General features: G+C 40.3%; 1 protein-coding gene across 1 annotated transcript in view; it reads left to right on the top strand.

Annotated features, from left to right (window-relative positions):
* The window catches only part of LOC143099188 (NACHT, LRR and PYD domains-containing protein 3-like), a 120957-nt gene extending 104436 nt beyond the window's left edge, over nt 1–16521 (top strand). Inside the window, exons 6-11 of the mRNA XM_076262253.1 lie at nt 5992–6060; nt 6327–8079; nt 10617–10787; nt 11015–11188; nt 14034–14080; nt 14375–16521. Of these exons, the coding sequence (XP_076118368.1) occupies nt 5992–6060; nt 6327–8079; nt 10617–10787; nt 11015–11188; nt 14034–14080; nt 14375–14892 (2732 nt within the window). The 3' untranslated portion in view covers nt 14893–16521. The remainder of the gene's footprint in view (nt 1–5991; nt 6061–6326; nt 8080–10616; nt 10788–11014; nt 11189–14033; nt 14081–14374) is intronic.
* Nucleotides 16522–22516: the final 5995 nt, after the last annotated feature.

Raw genomic sequence — 22516 nt, 5'->3', positions numbered from 1 at the left:
TAATCAGGTAACAGGTCGTTATACCAAGTTTGGACTTTGTACATCAAAGCGTTGCTGAGATACAAGCTTACTTCCTGTATTGCTGCGCCCCCTATAGAGGCCAAATGATGCCAATTTCCTAGTGCGTCCTCACAATCAGATACCAAGTCCCTGTACCAAGTTTGGACTTCATACATTAAAGCGTAGCCGAGATATTAGCCCACTTCCTGTTAGGCGGCATCGTCGCCATGTGTGATTGGTTGTCACGGGCAAATAAACTTGAAATTAAGTATCGTTTGTGCGGCTCGGACTGAAGATCATCTCCGCCAAATTCTGTGAAAATCGGATGAAATTTGTAAGCGCTGAAACTTTTCGTAGAGTTTGGACTAAATCCAATATGGCGGAGGTCCAATATGACGGAAAGTGACGGGATAGGGGTCAATGAACTCAGGATGGTCCAAGGATTCAGACGCTACCTCAATTGTGAAAATCAGACAAAAGAGCCAAGGATCACGCCCATGTACGCATGTCAAGCATTGAACTGGTGGTGGCGCTAGAGTGTTCAATGTATATGCATAAAAATTGGTGTGAGTGATTGGGACAGTGTCCTGACTAATGGTATCGAGTTTTGTTATGTTAACTCAAAGCGTCACGGAGATGTTGGTCCACTTCCTGTTTGGCGGCTAATCTCCATATTTGACTGGCTGTCACTGGCAAACAAAAATGAAATTGAAAAATCTGACAAGTATCGTTTATGCGGCTCGGGCAGAAGATCATCTCCGCCAAGTTCCGTGAAAATCGGATTACATTTGTGACTGCTGAAACTTTTTGTAGAGTTTGGACTAAATCCAATATGGCGGAGGTCCAATATGGCGGAAAGTGACGTAGTAGGAGTCATTGAACTCAGGTCGGTCCAGGGATTCCAACGGTACCTGATATGTCAAAATCGGACGCACCGTTCAATGGTCACATGCGTGAATGCAATCCAGGTTCAACCCATTGGTGGCGCTATAGTGTTGGGCATAGAGGTCTGAACATTGGTGAGAGTGATCATGGGACGGTTCTGAATCAGTGCGTCGAATTTCATAACTTTAGACCGAGCGGTTCTATTTTCGGCCAAATTTTGACCCATTGGTGGCGCTAGACGGCTGGGTTTAGAGATCCGTAAATGAGCGTGATTGGTCAGTGGAGTGTCCCGAAACTTTCTGCCAAATTTCAGCACTTTTTAGCCATGCGTTCTATGGGCTGCCATAGACTCCAATGGCGGAAGTATAATAGGAAAAGCTAGTAACTCAATGGGTGCAAGCAGCAATGCGGGGGCCAAGCAGTGCGCTATAGCAGGAATGGCGTTGCCATGGCATGAGCAAGCACTCACAGCAAGTTTGATGGCAATTGGATAAAGAACGGCTGAGAAATAAGCTCATTTACTTTGTTACAGCGCCCCTAGAGGCCAAATTACACCAATGTCCTTGTGCGTTCTTACAATCAGCTCCCATGTCCGTCTACCAAGTTTGGACTTCATACACCAAAGTGTTGCTGAGATGTGAGCTCACTTTTTTTATTGCAACACCCCTAGAGGCCAAATTAGACCACTTTCCTTGCATGTCCTCACAATCAGCAAATATGTCCATGTATCAAGTTTGGACTTCATACGATGAAGCGTTGCTGAGATATGAGCCCACTTCCTGTATTACAGCGCCCCCTATAGAGGCCAAATGATGCCAATTTCCTACTGTGTCCTCACAATCAGATACCAAGTCCCTGTACCAAGTTTGGACTTCATACATCAAAGCGTTGCTGAGATACAAGCTCACTTCCTGTATTGCAGTGCCCCCTGTAGAGGCCAAATGACGCCAATTTCCTAGTGCATCCCCACAATCAGGTACCAAGTCTCTATACCAAGTTTGGACTTCGTACATCAAGCTCACTTCCTGTATTGCAGCGCCCCCTATAGAGGCCAAATGATGCCAATTTCCTAGTGCGTCCTCACAATCAGATACCAAGTCCCTGTACCAAGTTTGGACTTCATACATTAAAGCGTAGCCGAGATGTTAGCCCACTTCCTGTTAGGCGGCATCGTCGCCATGTGTGTGATTGGCTGTCACAGACAAACAAACTTGAAAATAAAAAATCTGACAAGTAGCGTTTGTGCGGCTCGGGCAGAAGATCATCTCCGATGATGAAATTTGTGACCGCTGAAACTTTTCGTAGAGTTTGGACTAAATCCAATATGGCGGAGGTCCAATATAACGGAAAGTGACGGGATAGGGGTCATTGAACTTAGGTCGGTCCAGGGATTCCAACGGTGTCTGATATGTGAAAATCGGACGCACCGTTCAATGGTCACATGCGTGAATGCAATCCAGGTTCGACCCATTGGTGGCGCTAGAGTGTTGGGCATAGAGTTCTGTAAATTGGTGAGAGTAATCATGGGACAGTACTGAATCAGTGTGCCGAATTTCATAACTAACATAAATTTTCGGCCAGATTTTGACCTGTTGGTGGCGCTAGATGGCTGGGTTTAGAGGTCCGTAAATGAGCGTGAGTGGTCAGTGGAGTGTCCTGAAACTTTCTGCCAAATTTCAGCACTTTTTAGCCATGCGTTCTATGGGCTGCCATAGACTCCAATGGCAGAAGTATAATAGGAAAAGCTAGTAACTGAATGGGTGCCTTCGCAGCTTCGCTGCTTGGCCCCCAAATATAGCTGCAAGCAGCAATGTGGGGGCCAAGCAGTGCGCTATAGCAGGAATGGCGTTGCCATGGCATGAGCAACCACTCACAGCAAGTTTGATGGCAATTGGATAAAGAACGGCTGAGAAATAGGCTCACTTACAATCACAATCAGATAATATGCCCATGTATCACGTTTGGACTTCATACAACGAAGCGTTGCTGAGATTTGAGCCCACTTCATGTATTACAGCGCGTGAGTGGTCAGTGGAGTGTCCCGAAACTTTCTGCCAAAAAATCTGCACTTTTTAGCCAGGCGTTCTATGGGCTGCCATAGACTCCAATGGCGGATGTGTAATAATAATAAATATAACCGCAAGCGGTGATTTAACGGGGTCCGAGCAAAATGAACATGAGGTAGCATAGTTTTTTAGTTTACATATGCTTTGATTGTTTGGGCCCAATTGTTCAAAAAAACGTGATTGGATTTCGGTTATCGGATTTCAGTTACCGGATTTCGGCTATCGGATTTCAAATCTTGAAAATGGGTTGTTCAAAGGGAAACAAGGATCCTGAAATTGGATTAGATCACATAATCTATTATTGGTTTTGATCTGGATAAAACCTTTGTGTTGTTCAAAACTTTTGAGTTGGATTGGAATAAATTTGATCCATAAAATTAGGATTACCCTGTGCTGTAACGTTATAGTGTGCTAACCTTCACAACCCAACAGTATTCTAACAGTACTCTATTCTAGTGTGCTAATCTCCACAACCCAATAGCTTTCTAACAATACTCTATTCTAGTGTGCTTACCTCCACAACCCAACAGTATAACAGTACTATATTCTAGTGTGCTAATCTCCACAACCCAATAGTATTCTAACTGTGTTGGAGTCAATAAGATAAACAGCCTATAATTATACTTGCCTTGCACTACAAGTCCATATTGACAAGTAGCTGTAATGTTATAGTGTGCTAACCTCCACAACCCAACAGCATTCTATTCTAGTATGCTAACCTCCACAACCCAACAGCATTTGAACACTAATGCTTCAAGTGGGATTTGAACTCTCCACCTTAGGATCACCAGTACAAGGCATTATCCCACTGAGCCACTGTCAATCCTACAAGATGGCCAGTCACATTCACATGGTGAAAATGTGTATTGGTAAACACACAACAAGAAAAACTCCAAGCATACATTTGACAATAAAATGAAGGGCTTTCCTAAAAGAGTACACCTGAAAACTTTTTGAAATTCTGGGGCAATTAGACATTTGTAGAGATGAACACTAATGGATGAAATATAAATATGATAGACGTAATGATAAAGGAAAAATAGTAAACAAAGAAGTTCCCCTAAATGTAATAGAGAGTCCCGGCATTCTGAGTCTTGGCAACTGATGAGTGTGAATGTTGATTGGCTGATGTCATTCAGGTGCAGTTCAATGGTGTGAATCTTAAATGACAAATCCTAAAGCTCTAACGGGGATTTGAACACTCAACCTAAGAAACATCAGTACAAGGGATTAGCCCGCTGAGCCACTGACAATCATACACATTGGGCAGTCACATTCACATGGTGAAAATGTGTGTTGGTAAATACACAAGAAAAACTCCAAGCATACATTTGACAATAAAATGAAAGGCTTTCCTGAAAGAGTACACCTGAAAACTTGTTGAAATTCTGGGGCAATTAGACATTTGTAGAGAAGAACACTAATGGATGAAATATAAATATGATAGACTTAATGATGAAGGAAAAATAGTAAAGAAAGAAGTCCCCCTAAATGTCAGAGTGTCTCAGCATTCTGATTCTTGGCAACTAATGACTGTGTATGTTGATTGCATGATGTCATTCAGGTGCTGTTCAATTGTGTGAATCTTCAATAACCAATAGCATTTGAGCATGAGCCTAAAGCTCCAGCAGGGATTTGAACTCTCAACCTAACAAACACCAGCACTAGGCATTATCCCACTGAGCCACTGACAATGCTATATATTGGGTAGTCACATTCACATGGTGAAAATGTGTGTTGGCAAACACACAACATCAAGAAAATTCCTAGCATGCATTTGACAATAGAATTAAGGGTGTTATAAAAAAGAGTACAGATCTGAAAATGTGCACTGTTAATGGTATCCACTTAATGATGGTTGTATGGTTGAAAAAAAATTACTCATATAGGAATATAGGTGATATAGGAGAAATGGGCTGAGTGGTCGAACTTTATTGGCCTATATCTCTGAAATGGAACAACATATCCAAATCATTTTGTCTGTGAGAATTTTGGTGAAGATTTGATAATTTTTGAAGCCTGTGAAACTTTTTATGATGTTTGGCTTTTCTCTGAAATTGTGGCAAAAGTAAACATTTTTAGAGCATAAGACCAGGGTGAAAAAGATGCATCTGAATGTAGAGATTAATATGATGAAAGAATTTTGAGTCTAGGTCAATCTTGTAAGGAGAAATAAGCGTTTTTGACAAGAGCGCCACCTTTGAGTGCAGTACCCCAAATTTTGGGTTATGGGTAGTGGGGGGTACTGGTAACAATACTTGAAAATGTCAAGTTTCTAGGACTTACGGTTTATAGGAATATAGGTGATCTAGGAAAAAAGGCCTAAGTGGTCTAACTTTATTGGCCTATATCTCTGAAATGGAACAAAATATCAAAATTCTGAGCGATAACTTTTGTGAGGCTTGGTCTAAACATTGTCTGTGAGAATTTTGGTGAAGATTTGATTATTTTTGAAGAGTGTGAAACTTTTTATAATGTTTGGCTTTTCCATGAAATTGTGTCAAAAGTAAACATTTGTAGACCATAAGACCAGGGCCAAAAAGATGCATCTGAGTTTAGAGATTAGTATTATGAAAGAATTTTGAGTCTAGGTCAATCTGGTAATGAGAAATAAGCATAATTAACTTTTTTTCCCAATAGCGCCACCTTTGGGTGCAGTACCTCAAATTTTGGGTTATGGGTAGAGGGGGGTACTGGTAACCATACCTGAAAATTTCAAGAGTTTTGGAGTTACGGTTTAGGCTGCAGTATGACTTTTACAGAATTTTGGCAAAAAATGAACGGTACAGAAACAATAGGGGTCCTGCAGCTACGCTGCTCGGACCCCTGATAATAATAGGAAAAGCTAGAATCACTATGGGTTGCCACGCAGCTTCGCTGCTTGGCCCCCAATTAATGATGTTTTGCTTAGTATCTCACAAGATTGTTGTACACACTGATGTACACAGTTGACATGGTATATATTTGAAAAAACAAAAATAAAAAAACAATTGTTATTCAGCAATGGAGAATCATCTTTGTGTCTCTTGTGTATTCAAAGGATCTGCTGGAGCAACTTCTGCACAGAAAGAGAATGTGCGTTCTTCCGTCTCATGTGATGCAAAGACAGGTTCTGTATACAAACATATATGTTCAATTCAAGTGTCTTTATTGTAGTAGAGTAGCCGCAGGTGCAGTGCTAGCCTCATTCCACACCATACATCATAGAGCAGTGCTCTCCACAGACAGATTAGAAGGGTTTTTTGTGCTGAAAACCGCACCAATAAAAAAAAATGGTTAGAGAATGTTTCATGTCCCTAAAGCATTGCATAGATTAAGTCTAAGTGAAGCTTTGTCAAAGTCAATCTTTCTGGTGTTTTCTTGTCTTGTCTCCAGATGTCAAAGCAGCCTTTAAATCTGATCTAGAAAAAAGATATGAAGACTTTCTAGATGGAAATGAGGAAAGGATATCCTTGATGGAAGTGTACACAGATGTGGAATTTGTTAACTCTAACAATGATCCCATCAAACTCAGTGAACTGTTTCAAGTTGGACCCCAACAAAGAGTGCTGACTCAGGGGATTGTTGGTATTGGAAAGACTGTATCTGTCCAAAAGTTCATTCTCGATTGGGCAAAAGGAAATGAAAACAAGGACATTGATTTCATTTTCCCTGTCCCATTTAAATATCTCAATCCAGAAAAAGATGAACAGTGCACGATAACAGAATTGATGAAAAAGTTCTTTCCAGTCATAGGGCCATTAGAATCCCTGCCTACCGGTGAAGGAAAGGTCATGTTTATTTTTGATGGGCTTGATGAATCACAACTTAATCTGAAATTTGATAAAAAAACATTCATTAATGTTAATGACAAGACAAATGTTGGTACACTGATTTCACATATCATCCAAGGAACTTTGCTGCCATCTGCATTTGTGTGGATAACTTCTAGACCAGCAGCTGCACAAAAGATTCCAAAAGATTGCAAATATTTTGTGACAGAAGCAAAAGGATTCAGTGAAATCCAAAAGGAGGAGTACTTCAGAAAAAAGTTTGGGGGAAAAGCAGGTGCCATCATATCAACTATTAAAAAATCCAGAACCCTCCATACCACGTGTGGTATACCAGTCTTTAGTTGGATATTAGCTAATGTAATTAGGACCTCACAGGGCACTCACATGGATGGTACTCACCCTGATGGTGCTCACACCAATGACATTCATTCTGGCATTACAGTCACAGATAGTACTGACACAGACAAAATTCCGACATCTCTGACTGGAGTGTACACCGAGTTTGTTCGTCAACTTCTTCAACAGGTAAATGAGACAGAGCAGAAGAGGAATCAAACAAATTCAGCTGAAGATGTTTCAACTTTAAACATATTGCTTAAACTTGGGAAACTTGCTTTTACACTAAAGGGCAACATTAACTTCAAAGAGAAGGAACTGACAAAATGTCATATATTGGTTGAGGAGGCTACGGGATACTTTGGGATTTGTACGCCAAATGAACGGGAAAATGAAGGATATAGGTTTGTTCATCCCAGTGTTCAGGCTTTTCTTGCAGCTACTTACTGCCTCCTTGAACACACCTTCCATGGAAGAAACCCATTTCAACCCAACTTCCTACAGCGTATAAAGTGGATCTTTCAGCACAGTCTCTATGACCTCCTCAAAATTGCAGTGGATGACGCTATGAGGAGTAACTGTGACCAACGTGACCTTTCTCTACGCTTCCTTCTTGGAATTTCACTAGCACCCAGTAATGACCTGCTAGATGAATTGATGTCTAAGGTATATTGTGACAAGCTATCCAAACTTACAAAGAACAGGGAAACGACCTTGAAGAGGACAGTGAAATACCTTTATCAAAAGCTCAAGGGCAGCAGTTCAACAAACAGCCCAGCAAATCTCTTCTATTGTCTAAGTGAACTAAAAGATGAATCCCTTGTGCGAGAGGTCGAGTCCTACCTGACCACCTATGTATCCTCAAAGGATGACTTGTCACCAACACAGTGGTCAGCTCTGACGTTTGTCTTGCTTACATCAGAGGAAATGCAAGAACAGTTCCAGTTGCAGAGATTCGTAACATCTGAAATAGGTCTCAAAAGATTGCTGCCAGTTGTAAAAACAACTTGTAAAGCTCTGTGAGTCTGCACAGTTTACAAACACGCACATACACACACACACTTGCACAAATATTTACAGAATTAAGGAATCATTGTATCTCCTTCTTTGCACTATTACATTAGTTATTCTTTAAACCTGCTGCTTAAATATGGAGCCCTCGAAGGGTGATGGTGGGGATTTATTTAGAGCAATAGTTTTGCGTTCCCTCGCAATCCCAGCAAACAAAATAACATCCCGTCAACGTCCCCTCCTCGAGAATGTGTAGGGTTCATGTTACGTCCCGCAAACATTATTCGGGACATCTAAAGCCTGTCCCCAGGACATTGCAGAGACTTTAAGGGAATTGTCACAGCGACGTTATTGCGGGACGTTGAAAGGACATGTAGGCGATGTGACGTTACAGTCATGGGAAGGCTTTTTAAATGTCCCCATACTGCCAAACTTTGCTATATGCTATGTGCCTTACACACACCTACCTGTCTAGCAATATGGGGCGGTGGTAGTGTAGTGGTTAAGGAGCTGGGCTAGCGTGCAGTAGCCTGAAAGTTGTCGGTTCAATTCCCGGCTTCCACCGTTGTGCCCTTGAGCAAGGCACTTAACCCCAAGTTGCTCCGGGGACAATATGATCCCTTATAATATAGCTGACATATGTAAGTCACTTTGGTCAAGAAGTGTCTGCTAAATGTAATGTAATGTAATGTAATATGCAAAACTAACAATACTAGCCTATGAACGAGCCAACTGCCTTGCAACGTTCTGTGAGTGTGGTTCCGAAAATAAAGACAAAATAAGATCATACGTTTGTGACTATTCAGCGCAATGTTAGCCTACATGTCATACAGATAATGACAGTTATCTGAACAAATGTGCGGTGTATACCAAGCAAGCAGTAGGCTAACTTATATATCAGGCTTATATATCAACAACAAGTTAGCCTTAACATGAATTTGCCAAAATGCATTCCCTAGTTTGTACATTAAACTCTTCACTCAAAATGCACAACTTTATAAACGTTATGTTGCCATAGGCTACTGATATTGAAGGTAATGAGCTGCTAACCTATGAAGGTGAGCTAGCATAGTTTGACTGCTACGTTAACTTATATGTTAACATTTGACAACTTCAACAATGAAAAGTAAGTTTTAACATTACCTGTTTCCGACTACATATAGTACTTAAACCCACAACGTTTCATTCAGTTATTGAAAACTGTATCGGCTACATACACAGCCAGAAATGTTACTTACTTTCATCAGTGGTCACCGATGGTGTAGGCTACTTTTTCTGAATGCTGAACTCCGTTACCTCGCATGCAGGTAACAAAACAACAAACGCCCCCTTGATTCTCCCCGGTATAACGTTATTGTCGGGCCCACACAATGATGTCCTTGGAAAGATTTTGAAATGCCCCAATGTGGACGACACAGAGGGACTTAACGGGGACATCCCCAAAAGGTCTGACACCGCACATCAATCACACAAGGACTAAAGGAGAAATTGCTTGGGACGTCAATAACGTTCGGGTGTTGTCTACTGGAGAAAACAACGTTGGGGACCAATCAGGGACGTTGTGAATGTCAGGTTAAAGTCCGGGGAACGTCCCCTGTTTGTCAGGATACGTTTGCGTTCTCCCGCAATATTTTTCTGTTCCCTTGTAATACTTTTGCGTTCCCTTGCAATACGTTTGCGTTCCCTCGCAATAACTTTTTGTGTTCCCCATCTCTCTCTCTCCCACTTAATTCGTCACTCTTTACCGTGCTGTCCGAATAAAGGCAAAACGCCCAGAAAATAAATAAAACATTTTGGTTAACTCATTTGTAAATGTGTTGCAAGGCATAAAACGTCCTAACTTTAGATGAGCTCACAAAATATCATTAACTAACCACTTGTAACTCCTGAGTTAATCATGAATAATAGTATTAGGACGTGCTTTATAAAATATGTATCCTCATCCTAACTAATCATTAGTACATGTGTATATAACAACTGTTAAATAATGGAAATATTACTTCATTACTTCAAAAACATATTATTGCATCATTCATTAAGTATTAACAATAATGTATAAACATATTTTAGATGTAGACTTATTTACTATGAACAAACCATTTATAACTGTGTGAACAAATGCTTTACTGATGATAAATTATGTATGAACAATAAATTACTAATGATGAACAAACCATTAACTAATAAGTAACAAAGGTTTAATAAATGATGAATTCTGTGTAGTTATTATAAAGTGTTACCAAAAAAGCTATTTATTTTGACGTGTGTGTATGCCCGCTGCAAATGAGCCTGGGCATATTGTTTTATTGTCTTCAACAATACCACTGCCCCTCCATACACATAGATAGCTGTTACAGTATCAAAGAGATTAGGGTGATTACTATGATGTTTTATAGACATTTTCCAAAATATAGCATCTTTAACCCAGACCTGATACACATTATCACTATTTCTTAAATATCATAGACATATGACCTATTGAATTCATCTCAGAGTTTTACACAGTGTACAATTATGTAATCATGACACTGTCACATTTTTACAGACTTGGATGTTGTGCACTCACAAGCAACGCCTGTAAAGATCTGGCCTCAGTTCTCGAAAAAAACTCACACCTGAGAGTGCTGGACCTGAGCAACAATGACTTGAGGGATGCTGGAGTTGAAGAGCTCTGCAAAGGCTTGATGAAACCAGTGTGCAAACTGGAGAGATTAGAGTAAGAACTGGCAGTTTGTATGCTTTCTGGACATTTTTTGTACATGCTAGAGTGCTTGAAAGCCATGGCTTTGTTATCCAAGAGCTTCTATTGTTCTCAGATCTATTTCTCAGACCCCACCCCCCTTCTCTCTCTCTCTCTCTCTCTCTCTCTCTCTCTCACGCACACACACACACACATACACACTCACACTCAATCCCTTACTCACCCTTTGTCTAATACCACAGGTTGTCTGGCTGTCTCATAACAAACAAAGGTTGTGATTATCTGGCTTTAGCCCTTAAATCAAACCCTTCACACCTAAAAGTATTGGATCTGGACTATAATCATATTGGAACCTCAGGAGAGAAACAGCTGAGTATGTTTCTAGATGACACGAAGTACAAACTGGAAGAGCTCACGTAAGTATTTGTGGTTCTGGATTCAGACTGTTGAGCTAACAACTAGTTCATGGCATTCAATATGCAATGCCCCAAAATATATACATGTTGGTTAATAATGAATCGTAAGCCAGTAATTAAGTAATGCTAAATTTAAACAGATGATGCAGATAGGTGAAGTAAGGGATAATGTATTGTCCCGCCGGTAATTATCAGAAATTATCACCCGGAGAGAAGAAATACTCTTTTCTGATTGGCTGGCGGGTGGCCTTTAATTCTGAATAACAGGACACCGTTCCATATCAATGCTTATGAATGGTAACTGTAACAACCATAGTAGGACAACGGTTGCAGCGCTCTAGAATCTTTTGGTTGCAGGCTTCCCAACAATGGAATCAACTGTAAACCAGAGCCATATAAAGGTAGAGTTGCGACAATGGGTGTTCAAAATTCGTTAAGGTCACGTGGTTCATGTAAACTTCAAATAGTTCCCGGAAGTGACAATGGATTAGAATGCATTAAATAGGCTACTGTTCAAAGATAGACAGAGCCACGACTTTGGGTAATTGACAGTCAATAAATACATTGATATACAATATTTATAACACAGTGCAATTATTGTGTAAACTATGTAGTTATCCTACCATTACAACAATATTAAATTAAATTCCAGAACGTATATCTTAGCCTGCTATATAAGGTGACCTTTTTTTCCGCCCTTTTACGTATGTGTCACTTAATATTAATTTCTGTACAAAATCAAGACGGGAGATTCTTTAGAAAACGCAATTGCACCCACCCCATAAGTGTATCTAAATTAGGCCTATCGCTATAAAATAAATGACCTCGTACAGTGACTCGAAAAGCTGTAAACAGTGTTTTTGAGACTGCGTGTAGCCTACAAAAGCGAATGGAGCTCCAGTGAAATTTTGATTTTGCAACGAGAACCGGTAACACAGCTAGTCTAACATTAACTTGTTTGAGTTTTCTCCCCCGCGTTTCCTCTGGTAATCACTGATCTGAGCTAATGAGCGAATTACGTGAAGTAGTTTTACGTAAAAATAGTTTTTTAACATCTCCAGTGTAATGGTGGGCATGCTAAGTTAACCGTCAATAACCCCAATGCGAGTGATCATAATAAAATATAAAACGTGACATGCAAGTCCTTCGATAAATAACCAGGCTATGAACTCATAAACATGAACAGCATTTTGTCATCGTTGTCATTCACCGTGCTGCGAACAGCATTAAGATGCTAGGCTAAAGAGCTGAGATTCAGACAGGTGAGCACCTGGGAATGGTTGTGCATCGTGTCAGAAAATAGCAATTTGATCAGCGCAAGCTTGGTTTGAAACTTTCTGGGGATGGGGATTTTACATGATCCTTCATCACTGGGCTAGTGTGTGACCGTGCTGATGCTAACAGCTGCAGCTCCCTCAAATCTAGGTTCTCTCATGCATATTAGGCTAGCTTTTGCCAATGAAAATGAATGCAAAATTAAAAAAAAAAAACAGCCCTGCTCCTAACTGAAGACACGTTTACTTTACCAACAATGTTAACAACTACTCAGTTTCACTGCTGCAAGTAGGCCAACAAAGTTGACTGTAAATATGCTTTGCCATATTTAACAAACCAGTTAGCTTTGTGATAACAAAGTCTTACCTTTTATGTTTAGTCCACTGAAAGTTATCCACATATCAAACAATTAAATCCACAGTTATGGAGGAATTGTTTTGGGGAAGCAATTGCACTATATCCAACTTTTGCTGCCCTTTTTAAAATTAAACCACTTAAATCCATAGCCTAGATGCATTGCGCATAACGTTACAACTATGTTGACATGATAAAGCTAAATGCTCAAGAAACGTCACATCAGAAAAGTTGTAGGCCTAGGCTACAAACGCAAATTACACTTAATGACAGCTTGTTCGTAGTGTAGCCTAGTGCTGCCTAATTGAAAGCGGATAGGCAAGGTTTATCTTAGGCTATGTTAGGCTATTATGTGTAGCACATTTATTGGGCTTCTAGCCTCTACTGTTATTATTATTATTCGGATGAGCCAATAATGTAAATCTGAGTCTGAAAAGTTGGCTACAAACAGTCTATACTGCTGTAACCGCACTACTGCTATTATTAATTGTTAACTTCCGGGAACTCTTTGAGGCTTCCATGAGCGGCCATTGTTGGAAAAAAATGGAACATTAGCGTCAATGGAGTTGTCGCAACTCTACCTTTATATGGCTCTGCTGTAAACAAGCTAACTGTCCATGCTAAAGTTGTACAACAAGCTGAACTAGTGAGCTTCTTTTTAAACAGAACCGCGTGTTTACAGTGGCAACCGGGTGATAAGCGGGATAACGTCCTTCGAGGTGTGTCCAGTTATACGGAATTAATGGACTTGGGCGGAGGCAACTCCTCCGCTGAGCGTCGGGGAGTTTTTGCCCCTTGCCCTCATCCATTAATTCCGTATAACAGGACACCTCGGCGGCCGTTATCCCTTACATAAGTCCCGACAGGGAGAACAGAACCCCGGCGCGCAGCGGAGGGGTTTTGCTTCGACCTGAAGGGACTTATTTTCTGATAATTACCGGCGGGACAATACATTATCCCGCTTATTACACGGCTACTTGCCAAAACGAGAAAAGAAACCTACACAATTGCCATTGACAGCGGTGATTATATACTTTGCCGGTGATTATATAGATTTAACATAGGCCTGAACGTTGGGAAGGCCCATTCATGTGAATGGAACTTTCTGCAGCACTCTGAAGAGCCGTGTAATAATCAATAGTAATCCAATATGATATGAAATAAACTTACACATTTAAGTTAACCCAATCTGTACATTTTCATTTTTCATCCACAGGTTTGAGAATAACAGTGCATCTTGTCTGAAACCAGGCCTGAGAAAATGTAAGAAACTGGACATTTTGGTATTTTCGCCTGATTACAGAAGTTTAGTAATGTCAAGAATGTAAAGCCAATAAACAGCAACAAGTTTATATTGTGTTTAATATCATGGTTGTGCTCTTTGATGTTTTCTTATAGAAAAATAGTGTGCTGAAAAAAGTTTGGGAAACACTGAACTTTAGAACTAACTCTGTCAGTGATACACTCCATCAATTTTGGTGATTTGGTGTCTCTGGAATGTTTTCTAAATTACCTGTGTAGGTTTCCTAACATTTTCTCCTCTATATATCCCCATAGATGCCTGTGAACTGAAACTGGACCCAAACACAGCACATGTCTGTCTCTCTTTCTCTGAGGGGGACAGAAAGGTAGCATTTGTTGATCAGCCTCTGCCCTATACTGACAACCCAGAGAGATTTGATAAATCTTTTCAGGTGTTGTGCACAGGGGGTCAATCTGGCCGCTGCTACTGGGAAGCTAAGTGGACTGAATCCTGGACTCCTGTCATAGGAATGGCTTACAAAAGCACCAAAAGGAAAGGTCGTCACTGCAAGCTGGGAAAGAGTGAAAAGTCCTGGAGTCTGATCTCTTCTGGTCGCATTTACACTGCCATGCACAATAACGACAGCACTCACATTAAAGGACCCTCTACCTGCACAATAGGAGTGTATCTGAACTGGCCGGCCGGCACTCTGTCCTTCTACGCCGTTTCAGCAGGCTCACTCACCCACTTGCACACATTCCACCACAATAAATTCACAGAACCCCTCTATGCAGCATTCAGTGTTTATAAATCTTCATTAACTATCTGTTAGACAAAGTCCAGAAACTTAACTGTTTTAAACAAACTAATGATTTCCTATCCCAGAACAACTTGTTAGATCCCAAGCAATCTGGTTTCAAACATGGCCACTCTACTGAAACTGGGGTCCTATCAGTGACTGAGGCGTTGAAAACGGCCAAAGCTTCAGCTCAGTCATCAGTGTTAATTTTACTTGATCTGTCTGCAGCTTTTGACACAGTGACCAACGGCATACTTCTTTTTACTCTGTTATAATTAGGTATTTCCGGATGTGCCATTAAATGGTTCAAATCCTACTTTGAAGAGCTGACTTTTAGTGTCTCCTGGCAAGGGCAGCTTTCAAAAACTCACAAGCTGCCGACTGGTGTACCACAGGGATCAATTCTTGGCCCCTTTCTCTTTTCCATTTATATCACCTCACTAGGCAAGATAATTCACCCTCATGGGTTTTCCTATCACTGCTATGCTGATGATACACAACTGTATCTGTCTTTTCCTCCCGATGAATCCTCAATATCTGCCAGGATTTCAGCATGCCTGAATGACATTTCTATCTGGATGAAAACCCGCCATCTGCAGCTTAATTTAGCAAAAACTGACTTGTTGGTATTTCCAGCTAAACCATCTATGCATCAGATAAATGTCTAGTCTGACTCACTCTCTTTGTCCCCATCTAGCTCTGCACGGAACTTGGGTGTAATAATTGACAATGGACTAACCTTCACAGAGCATATCACTGCAATAACCAAATCATACAGATTCACACTGTACAATATCAGGAAGATAAGACCCCACCTTACACAGTATTCAACACCACTCCTAGTACGAACCATGGTCCTCTCTAAACTAGACTATTGTAATTCAGCACTTTTCGGTCTCCCTGCATAAGACGGGCTGCTGCAGATGATCCAGAATGCAGCAGCCCGTCTTATTTTTTCACAGCCTAAGAGCCTAGTATCACAACACTGCCACCCTATCGAGGCCAGAATTAAATTCAAAACCCTGACTTTGACCTATATGGTTGGCACTGGGTCAGCGCCAACTTACCTCAGCGAGTTAGTCCAGATATACTCCCTCTAGATCACTGCGTTCGTCCAATGAGCGGCTTTTGTGCAGACCGAATGTCACCATCAGGTCTTAATCCAGACTGTTATCGTTCTTACTACCTCAATGGTGGAATGAGATGCCAAATGTCATTCGCTCTGCTACTAGTTTGGATTCCTTTAAAAAACATCTGAAGACACATCTGTTCTCCCAGTATTTCTCTGTTTGAGCTGTCCTAGCTTTTCTTTTTACATTTTGATAAGTCTGTACTTGCCTGCAAATATTTTTGGGCAAATTAATATTTGTCTTTTATAGGTTCTCTTTTTTCTTTCTTACATTTTTTTTAGTGATTTTTAATGCTGAAAGAATTTTAATGCTGAATGGTGAACAATTCTGTTCTTGCTGTACTTACTGAGTTTTTGGCTAATTATCATGTCTTCTATTGGTTATTTAACTTTTCTTTAAATTAATCTTATTGATGATTATGACGTGTGTTATGGTGACATTAATGTCCATCTTCATTTATTGATGTCAAAACCGGCTTGTATGTCACCTTGGATAAATGCGTCTGCCAAATAAAGTAACGTAACTGATGTTTGAATGAGTGTAAATATTTTTAATCTAAGGAAAGTGAAATTCCAGATGTTCAAATAAATAGCACTGTGTTAAAAAAGTGGACAAAGTACAAACTCGTTTTAATAGTTTCCAGAGTACTAGAAACATTTCACATTAAATTCCAAATCAAACTTATTAACAAATTATTTATCAAGTCTGCATTCTTTTTTACAGAAAACAAATTAAACTCAGTGTTTCCCCTAGATTTTTTTCCAGCAGCGGTGCTGTTGATCGTAGGAAGACAACCCCCCCCCCCCCCCCCCCAAGAAAAGAGAACATTTTGAAAAAATGACTCCTTAAATGGTGACTTCTGGTGGATTTTGTGAAAGAAATGGACAGATTGAGTTACAAATTATGACATAACCATCAACACAAGCATTTACAAAGCATGATTATTGCAGTACTTGAACAGGATTATTCATGTTTTTCTTTCACCTTTTTCATTTACATTATTAGCCACTTTACAACTGTACATTGTAGGCCACTGTAGGCTACAAACTATTACTATTTAGAATATACAGTGCTGTGCATAAGTTAAGACATTTATATATAATATTGTAATGCCGACGAGTAGTTAGGAGACGGGGAGGCTGGGATATCGTTCCAAACTCCGGTTATTTATTTCTCAAAAGGATGTACAGGCTAAGGTACGGGTAGCAGGAGGTGTCCACTACAAAATAACAAACTGATATTGATAAATTAGGTCTCAATCTCTTGTCATTCACTCTCATCGGCAGACAACACAACGCAACACAACTCACTCGCTCGTAATTCACTTCTACCCTGACTAAACTTACTAGACGTCTTAGAACCCCCTATTCTATTCCCTCCCCTTATCAATCGCTAACCTATCCGAACCCCTAAATATTCCCTCCCGGACACCTCCCCCCAATCAAAACACATCAGAACTTATTGACACATTCTATGACACAGAATGGAGAGGGAGACACAGACACTCTCGCACGCACACACACACACACGCGCACACGCCGGGAAAACAGAAGACACAGGGGAACACAGGGGAAAGTCCAACACGGGGCAAATAGCCTCGGCGCTACAATATTTTTTTTTATTAAGGCATTAAGACAAAAGGCAAAAAATGTTTTTTGTTCCTCCCTTTAGTCAATTTCAGCATGGGTGTCTTAACTTTTGCACAGCACTGTATAAACTATATACACTTCTCTTTCATGTCATTAGACTGTATTGGTGCTGTGCAAGTCGAATTGAGTGCCTGTCACTTTAATGCCGTGACGGCCCGTGACGCTTGCTTGATTCTCACGGTTTTAAGCTAACTTAGTATAGCGTTGTTGTGCATGGTGCATAAGAATATGTGGATGAAATGAATTATGTTTCCCATGTCATTTGGTAAAATAAATGGTCAAAAACTCGAAGAAAATCTATCTTGGATTATAGCAGATAAGTGTCTTGTATCTAATCTATAATTTTGGTGAGCTCTACAGGAATTACAAACTATCAGATGTAAATGGTTGCATATCCTATTACTCAAATTCAATTAAACCCACCAATAGGCTAGCTAGACATTAGTTTCACAGCCTAGGTATGTTAGCAACACAGGGCTTGAAAGCATTGCCTGTATCACAAACAAAAACGAAACAATGCATGGAATTTATCTGGGAATAGGCTACTGAAGGTAGGGGCGAGCTATCTGGCGTGTTTAATTTGGTTCCTTGGTTAACATACTGTAGCCTACGTTTTTTTGGCACAAAATTGCGTCTGCTAATAAACTTAAACATAAACACAAACAATCGTGATCTCCTGTGGAATCCCCGACTGCGCCTTCAACGTTAGCCTACTATTATTTGTTGACATGAAACCTGAACGAACGGCAGCTGTTCCTGAAGTTCACTTGCGTCTATTTTTTTTTTTTTTTAATTAGACAACTTTTTTTGCAGTGGCGCTGGAATTCCAGGAGCGGCGCTGCGCCGCTGATGAATACATTGTAGGGGAAACACTGAAACTAGAGTGCATGACAGTGCATGAAAAAGCATTACATACAATAACATAAAATGCAAAACAAACTTTTATTTGGAAACAGTTGTGGGCAGAGGAAACAGTTGGCGGGAGTCATAGTTGATGACAACTGATAGTTGAAATGGCTGAACAGTTAAATAGTTTCAATTGTTAAATTATTTAATAGGTAATTATTGTAGTGAGGACTTTTATTTTGAAACAGTTGTGGGCAGAGGAAACAGTTGGCTGGAGTCATAGTTGACGACAACTGACAGGTTTAAATTGTTAAATTATTTAATAGGGAATTATTGTAGTTAGGACTTTTATTTTGAAAACGTTATGGGAAGAGGAAACAGTTGGTGGGAGTCACAGTTGATGACAACTGACAGTTGGAATGGTTAATAGTTTATTAATAGATGTGCATAGGTAGATAGTTTAATGGATGTTGATAGACATATAGTTTAATGGATGAAGTGAAGAAAAAGAAGTGAAAGAAAGTGGGGAAGAGAAAAGTGAGCTATCCAGTTCAATGGAGAAAGACACAGAGAAGAGGTTCCACTGAAGTTGCTGCAGTCAGTGAGAGAACACAGGTGCAGTTGATTGCATTCTAAGTCATTAATTGGCTCTGTAAGGGGGCCTAGTTGAGCAGCTGTCAGTTGATACAGGTGCAAATCAGTTTGATTAGCCCATTGTGATGTCATAGTACCAATGCAAAGTCTATGGGGAAAAAATAAGCTTGATTTATGTTAATATCTCAAAAAGTAAAAGGTTTACAAAAAACGAGAAATACATTCCTCAAAGTGTCCTTTTTAAGACCTACATTACAAAGTTTGAATGGTTTTTCTACGTTTAACGGTTGAAGCTGAATTAGACGCAGAAATTTGGTGGGAAGAAGAAGACTTTGGATAACAGAACAATGCATTTTCATGCACTGTAAGTAAGGGATGATGGACGACACGGTGGTCTGTTCACAGAAATTAATGCACGTTCGAGGTTGTAAAACGGGCCCGACGCGAAGTGGAGCATTCATTTCTGTGAACAGACCACCGTGGAGTCCATTATCCCATTTATTCCACTGTTGCCACTTGCGTTGTGTTCATTTCCTGTTACAATTGAAACGTTTTAATCGATAAAACTGTCTTGTTTGTAGAACTAATGTATTCCGACACATATCAACTAATTTATTACTATTTAACAGGAGTAAAAAGGGGTAGGGTGGGGTGAGAAGGGTTAATGTAACAACAACATATTACAGTTATAGCACTTTTCTTGACACTCAAAGTGCTTCACAGGAGAGGTGGAATCTCACTAAGATATATATATACTTTGCATTTGATGAGACCACGTCCTGGGCCTGGTTAACGGTTGATGAGGCTTCAAGTGCGGTGGAGTTACATTTCTGAGAATGTTAAAAACAGTTTCTGAGAATGCTGTACGTGACATCTGTCAGACAACATATGTGAAAAAAGACCTGTATGTTCCTTTGAGGGGAAACAGCTATGTGCCAAAAGCAGAAAGCGTACGTGACATTTGTCAGACTATCAGCCAGAACGGGAAGGAGAGGGGGTGGAGAACAGGGGCCGTATTCACAAAGCCTTTTATCTTACCACTAGGAGTACTCCTAAAATCGCACTAAAAGATTTTAGCTAGGAGTTTTCTCTTAAAAGTTATTCACAAAGCTGTAAGGCCCGTCTTTTGCCCAAACCTTATGCATTTCTAAAGAATGCCTTTTTGCATTCAATTTACATGTGTGGATGCCTGTGTTTGATCTGTATTGTCTTAGCTGGCCATGGCCAAAGATCCCCAACACCCGCTCATGCATAAAGTGACCATTTGGTCCTTGTTCTGGCCCCTCTACTGAGAGATAACTCGGTCCTGGGCCTACTTGATGTCCTTTGGTGAGATAGGCCAACCTCATTATCATACAGTATTGCTCTGTAAATATGTGTTGTGAATAATACATTCATGTTTGGTCTTGAATTAATACTTGTAATGTGGGCAACAGTCTGATTATGGTTTTGATACAATTGAATGTATCTGTGCATAGTTGTAGATTAAGAAATAAACTGTAGCATAAAGTTATGATATCCACCTGGGCCACACCTCAGACAACAAAGGCTCTGATGAGTCGGGGGTGGCCCAAGTGAATGATAAAAGTGGAGGCTCTGGTCCTCCGGAACTTCTTTACTCTTCTGTTTTCTTTCCCATCTTGGCTCTCCTCTTGAGCTAGGCACTTGTGGCTTGGTCTTCTGCCTCTCTCTCCCTCTTCCTCTCCCTCTCTCTCTCTGTCTCCCTTTGTCTTTCTCTCTCTCTCTCTTTCTCTCTCCCCCTTTCTCTATCTCTGGGTTTGTATTGTTTTATCTGGTGTATCTGTTATCTTTAACTTGTCAAGTTTACCTCTGTGAATTGGTTAAGTTTCCTTTGTTACCATTTGCTACTTTGTTACAGTAGACCATGTGAGTTTACTTTTACCTTCAACGGAAGTGATATTGGTTACATTTACCTTTTAAGGCTTAATGCCTAACAAATTGTTCATTTGCTTAACAATCGGATAACTTCAATTCTCGTAGTGTGCCATGCCATTCTCCTCCATAGCTGATAAACTAGTTACTTGGTAATTGATTGGTGATACAAATTATTAATCAAATGGAGTCAGATTAACGAGTATCATTGCCATTTAACTCTTCACCCTATTTGTCCACACAAGCTCCTTCAAGTGAGGATATAGCTCGACGTCTCTATGTTTCCGAGGCTATATATATCATTTATGAGGAGTTCTTACAAAGCCTTTCAGACCTACTCTTAGTAAGGAAAAATGACAACTCCTAAACTAAGAGTGAGTCTTCGTTGCTATGGATGACGTCATTACTCATGCACAAGCTTGACTGAAGTGGCCACCTTGATTGGCTGATGATTGTAACGCGGGAATGATTCCAAACACCTCCCTTACGATGATGAGTGACAGGTGACAGGTCGGAGAATGCGTGCGCTACACAAGTAGTGTGAAGGACGGAAGATGATGAATAACTGAATAAAAAGGCCTAGCCTAAATGAATAAGAGTAAGGCAAAACAAATAGCCTAGTAGCCTAATGAAACATACGGATTGAGGCAGTATCTTTGCAACATTGTTAAATTAATCTGTCACCATATGCCTATGCCTACGTTTGCAAAGAGGAGAACATTTTAATTTGATTCGCAATGAGACATTACATTTAATTTACATGTTGAGAATGAGTAGTTTTGGTTGTTGGTGGTGTTGTTGCATCCCTTAGTTATGCCTACAATGCAAAATTGTTCCCTCGCGATTGGAAGCTCCTGTAGCCGCATAGGATTTCAAAACATTGCGACGCGAAATGCCACAAAAAGCTGTTTGTGAATAGGTCTTAGGGAGTTAGGAGTCCTCTCGACTTCTTTTAAGCTGTCCCAGACTTAGGTGCTACTTTTAGGTCTAAAATGCTTTGTGAATTACTTTTAGTGAGAAAAATTAGGAGTCCTAAAATTAAGAGTGACACGCCCATTATTTTTAGGAGTTGCTCCAGTTAGGAGCTACTTTTAGCCTTAAAATTCTTTGTGAATACGGCCCCAGAACCACAACGGTTTCCTCTGTAGGGGCCTGAGTTTGTTTCAGCCACTGGATGTTTTTTGTGACCAAATTTATCTGAAGAAAGGCCCCTGTGGGGTATACTACGAATCTTGATTAGTGGGTTAGCGAGGTATGTTGCGCTCAAAGCCAGGGTATGCTACGAAAGATCTACGAAAGTAGATCTGTTTTAGCGTCGCTGTATCACCATGGTGTCTACACCGCCTCTACACACATTTTGGATATCGTATGCGCTTTAATAGTGTTGTGCGTGCAAATATGCCACTATGGACGTGCATACAATACAACATCTGATGACAATCGATTTATTTGATGTTATAGGCTAGACAAATGACCGCAGTGTAGATTACACTATCGCTCATAAATGCGGAAGCAATTGTTTTTTTTAATATAGGCGGTCTTGTT

Source organism: Alosa pseudoharengus, unplaced genomic scaffold (genome assembly GCF_046254945.1).
Source record: "Alosa pseudoharengus isolate Yale_2024_CS ecotype anadromous, Long Island Sound unplaced genomic scaffold, YU_APseudo_1.1 YU_APseudo_1.1_scf_25, whole genome shotgun sequence".
Classification (NCBI taxonomy): domain Eukaryota; kingdom Metazoa; phylum Chordata; class Actinopteri; order Clupeiformes; family Clupeidae; genus Alosa; species Alosa pseudoharengus.
This window is presented reverse-complemented; position numbering and strand designations above follow the sequence as displayed.